The sequence below is a fragment of the Neophocaena asiaeorientalis genome, unplaced genomic scaffold (genome assembly GCF_003031525.2).
Source record: "Neophocaena asiaeorientalis asiaeorientalis breed wild unplaced genomic scaffold, Neophocaena_asiaeorientalis_V1.1 scaffold596, whole genome shotgun sequence".
Taxonomy (NCBI): Eukaryota; Metazoa; Chordata; class Mammalia; order Artiodactyla; family Phocoenidae; genus Neophocaena; species Neophocaena asiaeorientalis.
Window position 1 is genome coordinate 211,289 of NW_020172108.1, and position 10,199 is coordinate 221,487.

A 10,199-nucleotide genomic window follows, 5' to 3' on the forward strand; every position below is an offset into this window, starting at 1 on the left:
CACATAGCACAGGGAGATCAACTCAGTGCTTTGTGACCACCTAGAGGGGTGGGATGGGGAGGGTGGGAGGGAGGGAGTCGCAAGAGGGAAGAGGTATGGGAACATATGTATATGTATAACTGATTCACTTTGTTATAAAGCAGAAACTAACACATCATTGTAAAGCAATTATATTCCAATAAAGATGTAAAAAAAAAAAGAAATGAAAGATATACATTTGATGATGTTTTGTTATTACATGTATCTCATATTCTACCTTGAAAATATTTTCTTCATTAAGTCTTTAATTAAGTATGTGTGTTACCAGGTCTGTTTGGGGAAACTCACTTTCATTGAGTCCTTTGTAATTTTGAAGATTTTATTTCAAAGTTTCAGTCAAGAAAGATTATTATTCCTCCCAAGGAATGACTTACCAAGTAAGCAACAAGGGAGCTGTGCTCTGGGACTGGGAGCGGTATTTGGTCACTGGCATTGTTTAGAACTGCTGGTGCATGATGATAATAAAAAGCAAACCGGATTTTGGTCAATTTCATTATTGTTCTTAGGTTCTCTGCAGACAATGCCCTTGCTTACTGCTCATGTCTAGGGTGGAGCACTTCGACTCCACCTCCCACCACTTTGGTGAGCTCAAGTTCTTCTTTCTGGAGTTGAAGACTGACTAAAATGGTATTAGAGAAGGAGAATTTTATGATCTAAACTGGGTGTCCACAAACTATGGCATACAGGCCAAATCTGGCCTTATGCCTATTTTTATAAGTTTAGTTTATTACTTTTATTTTTAATGTATTCTCTTTGAGTACTTTTGTCCTACAACCATAGAGTTGAGTAGTTGTATAAAGACTATATACCCTCAAAGCCTAAAATATTTACTATCAGGCCCTTTACAAAAAATGTTCCCTGACCCTTGATCAAGAATCAAAGCATTACTTGCTTTGTGGACATGTAAGCAAGACAGTTATTTCACATCCATATTATAGGTCAGTAATTTAACAAGTATCTTTGTTAAATGCTTACTATTGACCAACATTATATTTACCTATTAATTTTTCTCTGTTTTGTAGCTCCTGCTATGTGGATATTTGTTAGCAATGACTGATGTAGAAACTACATATGCAGATTTTATTGCTTCAGGAAGAACGGGTAGAAGAAATGCAATACATGATATCCTGGTTTCCTCTGCAAGTGGTAACAGCAATGAATTAGCCTTGAAATTAGCAGGTCTTGATATCAACAAGACAGGTGAGTTGTTTGACATCCATCTCTATGAACATGGAATGATTTGCAGCACTTCACTAAGTAGGATTAAGTCATGAAAAAACACCTTTGAAAGTAACATAATAGAAAGTTATAAACAGTCTAAGGCAAGATAAAAGGCAGGTACTAATCTCTTAATCACTCCCACTCTGTTTTCAATGACTGCACCTTACAGGGTTTCCCACTCAAATGCAGAATCCTTAATCTGATTTTACTAATGCCATCAATAAAACACATGAGTTTTTTTTTTTTTTAATCCTAATCTCTATAAAAGCTCTGAAATATCTTATGTAGAACATTTAACAAAGTTGGAGCTCCTACCTTTGACAGTTTGGCCACCTGTAACACTTAATAGCATTAGATATTTAACAAGATTCACAGATGAGTCAGACAGATCTCGATTCCAAGAACCATTTCAAAATAAAAGGGTCTCCAGGACCATTTTTCTTGAGAATGGAAGTAAAATAGTCTATTACATAAATAAGTCTTAGGTAAGAAGTTCTTTCAGTTTTCCTTTCATGATAGACTGAGTTTGAAAAATTTGTCTTAACTATTGGGCCTCTAACTCCTACCCACCAAATCTAACTTTACCAATAAAAAAGTAAAATAAGCTTGATATGTCAAAGTACAAAGTGCTGAAACCCCTGATGGCTCTTCCATCCATAGCTTTTGCAAATATCAAAGCTGAATGTATTTCCCTGAAAAACACTTGTGCAAAAAATAATCTTTAAAAGTAAAAAGGAGTTCACAATTAAGGAACCACAGTGTTATATATGTGAAAAACACTGGTCAGTTTCTGACTCTTGGTAACAGCTTGATAATTCTTTGCTATTGGAATTTTCATGGCAAAGCCTTCCAGTTATTGGGAAACTGAGTCAGAGTATATATATTTTCAAAATAGCTCTGAGAAAGGCTATAGGGAATTATTCCAATTTGGTGGCATGAAGTAAGTAAATATAATTTTTCTGCAATCTTTGAGAATTTACTAATCTTTTTCATAAAATTTGTGTTTTATATGAATACTCTATTTTAAATAATCTGCATTAATTTTAGCCACTCTTACTATGAGGACATTTTTATTCATAGTGTAGTTTAATTTCTTCTTTTTTTGTTTTCACTGAAATTAAGACCCATTAACCTCAAGACCTTTCTTATACAAGAGACTATAGTCTCTTAACATAGTCTATTAGACTATGTTAAAATTTAAATAGGTTGACATTTTATATTAATAATTTTATATTTGATATTAATATGTTATAATTAAATAATTTAAAATAATTCAAATATCTTTATGCTTCCAGATGTATTCTTTTTCAAATATTTCTACATGTTAATTGCAATTCTGTAGACCCTAAAAGAATTTTCTGTTTCTCTTCAAATCACAAAATCCAGAATAAGGCAAAGTATAAACAGCACTGACTTTATTTATTATTCTAAGTACAAAGAACTAAAAGTAATAACTGTACAATCAAAAGTCTAAAACATAAAAAATAAAGACAACTGTACAATGGCAAATTAAATATCACTAGCTGAGAATAGCACGGGACTTCCTTTGTAATTCCTGAGTATTTCAGCTTCTATTTAAGTTTATGCTCAACAATATTGTTGTCCCATGTTTATCTTGACTTGTTAACAAGCATCTATTTAGCCACAGATCTGTGTTTGCAGCATTATTCTGAGCCCTGAGGAGTATCCCTGGATGCCTAGAAAGTCCCAAGCCCCATGGGAGTCAAGATCCTCATCTTGTATTTATGCAGTCACTTTCATCCTTAATATTCTACTGTCTTGCATCTGCCCTAATATAACTTCATTCCTTTGGTTGACAGAGCTTCTCCTATTTATTGAGTTCTCATTTCATGCTAATCTACACATCTCAGATTCAGGCCATCTGCATACCTTGGGGGCTTGTTCATTTCTCTAATAGTGAAGATAGTACATGAAAATTCTATATAATGCATCATATATTCTTGGAACACCTTTAGAACAGGATATGATTTTTATGTGGAAAAACTGCTTTTAATTTCCCTAAAGTATGGTGCATGGTGAGGTGTCTTGTGTGTACTTGTTAAGCGTAAAGGAGAAATTACCTTCAACATTTCCATCTAAATAACGGACAGCCTACTTACCTCAATTAATTTGAATTATGGTAATAAACTCTTAGCAAAAATTAATATAACACACATCATTGCAACACACCCAAATATTTTGTCCACTAAGCCATATTGGTCGCTTAGTAACAAGCTAACACATGCAAATATTTGAATCTTTGAATCAAGAATTGCCTGCAGTTTGCACCCAGGTAAAGTGACCTAATATGGAGATAAAGCATTGTTTAATTTTAGTGTTGCTATGGCTGAGATTGTTGCTAAGGGTACAGTTATGAAAGCGGTTTTATTGGATTTGTACATATGTTCTATAAGGGCAGGCCAGAGGCCATCATAACTATTTGACAAGGGACTAACCAGCTGACATAATGTCCTTCCACTGTTGCTTTTAATTTAAATTAATTAAACCTATGAGAAGTCAGCTAGGTTATCATCAAGTGTTCAGAATAATGTAAAATGTAATTTAAAAATATTTCTTAATGTAAGATAGGCATCAAAAGGTAAACTTGTTCCCTACTTCTGATTTCTGCAACCTATGAAAGTACAAGTGCCATGCCATGACCTGGCCATGAGATTTCCCAGCTATTTATCAGAAGCATAGAGCATCACTAACCATTCTAAAAATGCAGTTATTATTTTGTTTTTGAGCCATGCTCTTCCAGAACCAGAATTAGCCCTTGAAACACTTAAGCTGCTTTCTTGATGGGGAATTGATTACCAAGGAAATATACTTGTCTCTATGAGAATTTCAGACTTGAGTATTTCTGAAATTTCCAATATGATATACTGAGAGTCAGTAAATATAAGCAATCATTTTTATTTTGCCTTTATCCTTTTTTATGTCTCTAACAGAAGGTGAAGAAGATGCACAGCGAAATTCAACAGAACAAAGTGGGGAAGCCCAGGGAGAAGCAGCAAAATCTGAAAGTTAACACCCCACTTTGATCTTCATCAACACCTGACAATGTCTCAAATCTCCAGGCCTGGCTGGAATGCATTTATTTCCAAGAGTGAAAAGGGGAAAAAGAAAATGGCTGTGCTGCATTGCAGGAACCTGCTTGTTATGTTAAAAATGGGGGCAGAGGCTGTGGCTGCAGACAGACTTTTCTCTACCTCTGGCATCAGCAATGGTTGAAATCATGTGGCTTGTGTTTGGATGTCATTTTTGTACGGATCCTTTCACTTGACCATATGATTAAATGCTTGTAGAGAGTAGCACCGACCTAGGTGATGATTCTTCCTGTAGCATCTGGCCCCTCACAATGTCAGAGGATTTAATTGTGTCTAATCGCAAAGGGTTGGTTGAACCCCAGAGTTTAATTATCTCTGGCCCAAGTATTCACCCAGTAAAAGAACCATCCAGAAAGCACTGTTTTTAGCATTATGTATCTGTGTGTTCCTGCTGTGTTTACACTGTTTTGTATTATAAAATATAGATGCTCAGCACTGCCCCCTTCTTTGATTGCTTATGAAAAACAAAAATGATGTACGTTACTGTGAATTTTTATACTACTCATTTTTAAAAGGGCTGCCTAAAAATTCTGCTCCATCGTGTGGTGGTGTGCACAGGATAGAACCCACATTTTTTTTTTTTCTTTTGCGGTACGCGGGCCTCTCCCATTGCGGGGCACAAGCTCTGGACGCGCATGCCCAGCGGCCATGGCTCACGGGCCCAGCCGCTCCGCAGCATGTGGGCTTTTCGCGGAAGACCGGGGCACGAACCCGTGTACCCTGCACCCGCAGGCCGACTCCCAACCACTGCGCCACCAGGGAAACCCTGAAAGCTCACATTTTTTAAACCTTAATCTTTCCCTTTAATGCACAGCTGATGAATTAAGTCTAACAGATTCATCAAGACTCCTTTGCTTATTATACAGGCGTTTGAAAATATCCATTAATGTGAAAATTACCTGAATTCAGTCTGTTTGGTGTCTACACAGACCAGAATTCAAACTGCAAATTTTGTCTTATCCCCAAGTGGAGAACTTTATCCAACGAATATTTTTATTTCCAATTATGAGGATTTCTGAGAATTGGGGAGGTGGGAAAGAGAATACAAGATAATACTAAGCATGGGAAATATTTTCTTCTATGGAATCAAATTTATCACAGTGCTGTATGATACTATTAAAATTTGGAGGACAGCTTATCTCCACGGAGCAGCAAAAGATGTAGAAAATGATCTTGCAATCATGTGGACACCAATCACAAAAGTAAAGCCCTTGTGTTGTGTTTTTCATGTCTTTTTTCAGCCCTATCAAATCCAAATGTTATTATGCACTTTCTAATGTTTGTAAACTTTTACTAATAATTAGTGTGAATTCCATTCTGATACAATAATAATCATCATTAGAAGCTGACAAAATCCTCATTAATACTGTTAGTGACCTCTGCTGTGTTTTGACATCGTGGTTCTTGTATGGAAAGTTTCTATGAACTGTGTAATCTCACTGGTCAGTATTATGAAATCATTTCTCAGTGGTAATATATAAGGCACCAGTAATATGCCAATGGCTCATGAATTACGGGACAAATGGCAGGCAACAGGAAGACCCTTTGCAATAAAGACCCCACTTAACGGTCCTTGAGGTCTTAGATACAATCCCATGTGAAGTAGGTTAAGCAGCATTTCAACAGATAATCTATATGGACATACCAGGAACTCAGCCCTCCTTTGTAGTTACATAAAGGATGAAAGGTAAGTCTGCCCTCATCTCCCTTTACAGTACTTTTTGAATGAGTGGAATAAGGGCATGGGTATCACATGGTCCTCAATCACATATTACTAGAAAAAATGTTAACTGTGAGTCATTGAGACAATAGGAAAGATTAAATTTTAGAGTACTTCCTTCTGCTTAACGCAGTAGGATCCAAAATGTCCAGTTAACGTTCAAACAAATCCACCTATTAATAGACTCACAAGTGGGAAAAGAGGTTCCTGGGGCTATTTTAGACAATTTCTGCTAGTCTGTTTAGCACATCCAACCCATACAATCACTTTTTAATATCCTTATTTATTATCCTCATAGCTTTCTTGTGATTCTAGGTAAAGTTCTCTTCATCCTTAAAATTGTGGAATTCCAAACTGATTTCATGTGATTTTGTAAAGTTTAGGACTAGTGCTGAGTATATGTGGAGTATTTATATTCCTGTGTGATATACTATTATTAATGCATGTGGTATCATGCCTGTCTTTGAATATATAATGGTTGCTAAATTGTGAAGTCATATGGAGCTTTTGAATTATTTTTGACCTCTTACTGCTACTTTGTCTGCTATATTTAAATCCAGAGGTTTTCCCAAGCCAGAAAATAAAAATTAGCTTTCCAAAACATTCACATCCTACAAACGTTGCTCAGCAAAAGTTCATAGTATCTTCCAAATTTTATCATATATCTTTTATTTGCAAGTCAGTAACATACAAGGAATTGAATTTTTAAGGAGAGAAGGAAAGAGTAGAAAACTAAGACACTGATTTGATAATACACATTGAATTCCTGTTAACCAACTGACTTTATGCTATTCACTTCACAGCACATATCATCCCATTTAATCCGCAAACAATTCAATTAAAGAGGTAGCGTTATTCCATTTCATAAATAAGGAAATTAAGGCTCAATAAAGTATAACTTTTACAAGCTTGAAAAGCTAATAAATGATGAATAAAATTTGAAACTGTTTGTCTGTCTCCAGGGAGCTTTCTACTGCACGCGCCCTAAAGTTGAAGCCAGTTACAGAGGATGTTTATCTGGAAGGGAACTTTTAGAGATGGACTGAATCAGCCTCCATATTTTAGAGGAGGAAACTGAGTCCCAGAGAGGGCAATTGTTTTTCTCAAGGTTACCTAGATGAGCAATGACACATATGTGAGTAGCACTTTTATCTAAAAAAAATAGTAATAAATTTACTGTCAACTTATTTTTTCGTGTTATGCTTCCCAGAAGACATTTTTTCTGACATGGAGTCTGTAAACTTAGCATGGTTCAGACTTTTTATGTTCCATGATACTCATTTTGTTTAATTAACTAGAAATTGAAATTTTCCATTTTTCAACTTATTTGCAACAAGTGTAAACTTTTCAAATTTACCTTTTATCAGTTGTAAGTATCCTATGCTGACATATTGATATCATAAATTCATAGAAATGTTTTTCCAACAGATAATAGACAGGCAGCCTCCAATTTTTAGGCCTTTCACCCCAGAGCTGTGTACTGTAAATGCCCAACACTTGAGTCTTACTCGGGCACAGTGGAAATACACCATTTTAGAAGATGACTGATAATGGCTGTTTCTCTTCAGAGAAGCATTAAGGGGTAAAGAAATGTAACTGTGGGCAATAGAGTTTCTGAGTGAAACCAGTAGTAATAGGGTGAAAATGTATAGTCATCAAGTGAAAACAGGAACGGATCTATGTTTATGATGTCTTTATAGGGCCTAAATTGTTCTTTAATTGCAAGTGGCAGTCTCTGAAGTCATTTGTGAGCTTGTATGACTTTTGTATTTAGCAATGTTGCATGCTCACATAATTGATATTAAAAGTAATACATTTTTCTGAAATGTACACAGTCTATTAAGAGTATTTATTGAATATACACTATGTACTTGATGCTTGGGAAAGTGTTGCAGGTAATAAAGGACAAAGCCAAAGCTCAGCCACCCTGTGGTGGACATACCCAGCATTCCAGCCTCATTTTTCCTGGCCTCTACTCCAAAACTTTTCACCTCCGTTCCACCCTGGTAGCCCACTTCCTGGACTTTATCACCTACTAGAGCCATCCCACCTCTCAAATATTAAACTCCAATATCACTCCTGTCTTCTTACCTGCTCACCTGTAGGACAGTGATTTTCAGTCAGAAGAAAGATAGGTGTTTATCAGTACCCCCTGAAAGTTTTTACAATGCTCCCTCCCCCCCCTGCACACACAGAGATATGAGCACTCCCTTCCCCTTGGAAACATTCCCTGAGATACTTTCATATCTTTTTTTTTTTTCCTCCTACCCTCACCTCCACAACTTGAGAACGACTTATCAAGAAGAAGTACAAGGCTTCCTGATGCACCCAACCTGTTCACTGAAAAACTAAAATGAATCAACAAAAAGGAGTGCTCACAGACACACAGGGTTTTACTATATTAAGGATAACATCTTAGAATAGAGGAGCAAACAGTTTAACTTTTTTTTATCTTAGTGTGTTGCTCTCTTTTCAAAATGTTACTGTTACCACATACAAGCAGTAAAGACCAAGCAGAGACCAAGGCAGGGCTCAGGAGAAAACAAGCATCAAATAGCACTCAGCCTGGATCCAGGGAAGGACTTAAGCCAAAGAGGCAAAAAAGGATGTAGATCTTTAAGTTCTTCTTACTCAGGTCATGAGGATAAAACACTACATAGGGATTTGGGACAAAATACTAGCAAACAGTGCGACCAGTTTGCATTAGCCTCTCGTGTCTCTTCTTGTAAATGTTTTGCATGTGTCTAGTCCAGGATATAGGGATTTGGGGTCCCGGCCATCTCTCATTGTAAAGTCAAAAGTAAAAACCCACCTGACTATCACCCATTATCTCTCTAATTTGCACCACATTTACTTTCTGACCATATCAAGATGGCTATTTTCTCAGCAGCTCTCTCCTCAGTCTGGAATCCCTGTTAATCCTTCTCTTCAGTGCTTTCAATTTCCTTGCTTTCTTGTCTTTCTCACACTCCTGTCCGATCAAAATCAACCAAACCATCTCTCTTTGCTTGTACTCTGGATGACTGTAAAAAGTGTATAACAATGTTTATTCATTGTTTACAACCTCAGTTTAGACATAAGTGCTGCACAGCTACTTTTTTCATGTCCCTGGGGACAGAGGAAGTTTTCCTCTTCCTGTCTAAGATTATTCCTTCATCTGAGGTTTTTAAACCATTTTCTTTCTGACCTTAACAGGAGGTCTGTTAATTATCCTTTCCTTTTCACTGACTTTACCCTTGTCCGCAAATGTGTTCAAGTTCTCAAGTTCCCCTCTTTCCTTCACTACTTGTTTCCCAAAATAACAATCTATGCTCCCTGTTTTCATGCTTCTCCTTCTTTCTTTTTTTTTTTTTTTGTGGTACGCGGGCCTTTCACTGTTGTGGCCTCTCCCCTTGCAGAGCACAGGCTCCAGACGCACAGGCTCAGCGGCCATGGCTCACGGGCCTAGCCGCTCCGCGGCATGTGGGATCTTCCCGGACCGGGGCACGAACCCGTGTCCCCTGCATTGGCAGGCGGACTCTCCACCACTGCACCACCAGGGAAGCCCTGCTTCTCCTTATTTCTTATCCTTTTGCAATTTGACTTCCAGCTAAATTTTTTTCATTACCAATGACATCTTTAGTAGCTCCTGGGTTCTCAGTAATTGTCACTGAAGCCCTGGCCAATGTGGAAATTAAAAAGTGATGATGTTACAGAGATCTCAAGCTTCACCTAAAATCAAAGTTAATGATTTTATAATTTTGATTGATATTAGTGTGGCACAGTATAGTTGCATAATAAAAGCCTTCTTAAGGATGGAATCTACATATCCCAAGAAAAAGACTGTTTTCTCCTCCAGGTTCAAATCTTCCATTACGTATGTATGTGTCCTTTCTCTCTGACCCCATTCTCCCCCTAATGTTCCTTTGCTACATTCCCAGATCCTACAGTGCTCACTTCTTCATAGGAGTGGTGGTTACATGTATAGGCACTAACCTAGGGCCCATACATCCAGAGATGGGCAAGATTATCTTGTGCTGTTTTAGAGTTCTCTGTTTCATTATACCCTGGGATGACTGTCAGTGATATTACCAGTTCCTCGAAACAGCAGCCACATACAAGCAAAAACA

General features: G+C 37.1%; 1 protein-coding gene across 1 annotated transcript in view; it reads left to right on the forward strand.

The window, feature by feature from the left end:
- The window catches only part of PKIA (cAMP-dependent protein kinase inhibitor alpha), a 30,608-nt gene extending 26,147 nt beyond the window's left edge, over positions 1-4,461 (forward strand). The window contains exons 2-3 of the mRNA XM_024751619.1: positions 1,062-1,239; positions 4,212-4,461. Coding sequence (XP_024607387.1) covers positions 1,089-1,239; positions 4,212-4,291 — 231 coding nt within the window. The 5' untranslated portion in view covers positions 1,062-1,088 and the 3' untranslated portion in view covers positions 4,292-4,461. The remainder of the gene's footprint in view (positions 1-1,061; positions 1,240-4,211) is intronic.
- The last annotated feature ends 5,738 nt before the right edge of the window (positions 4,462-10,199 follow it).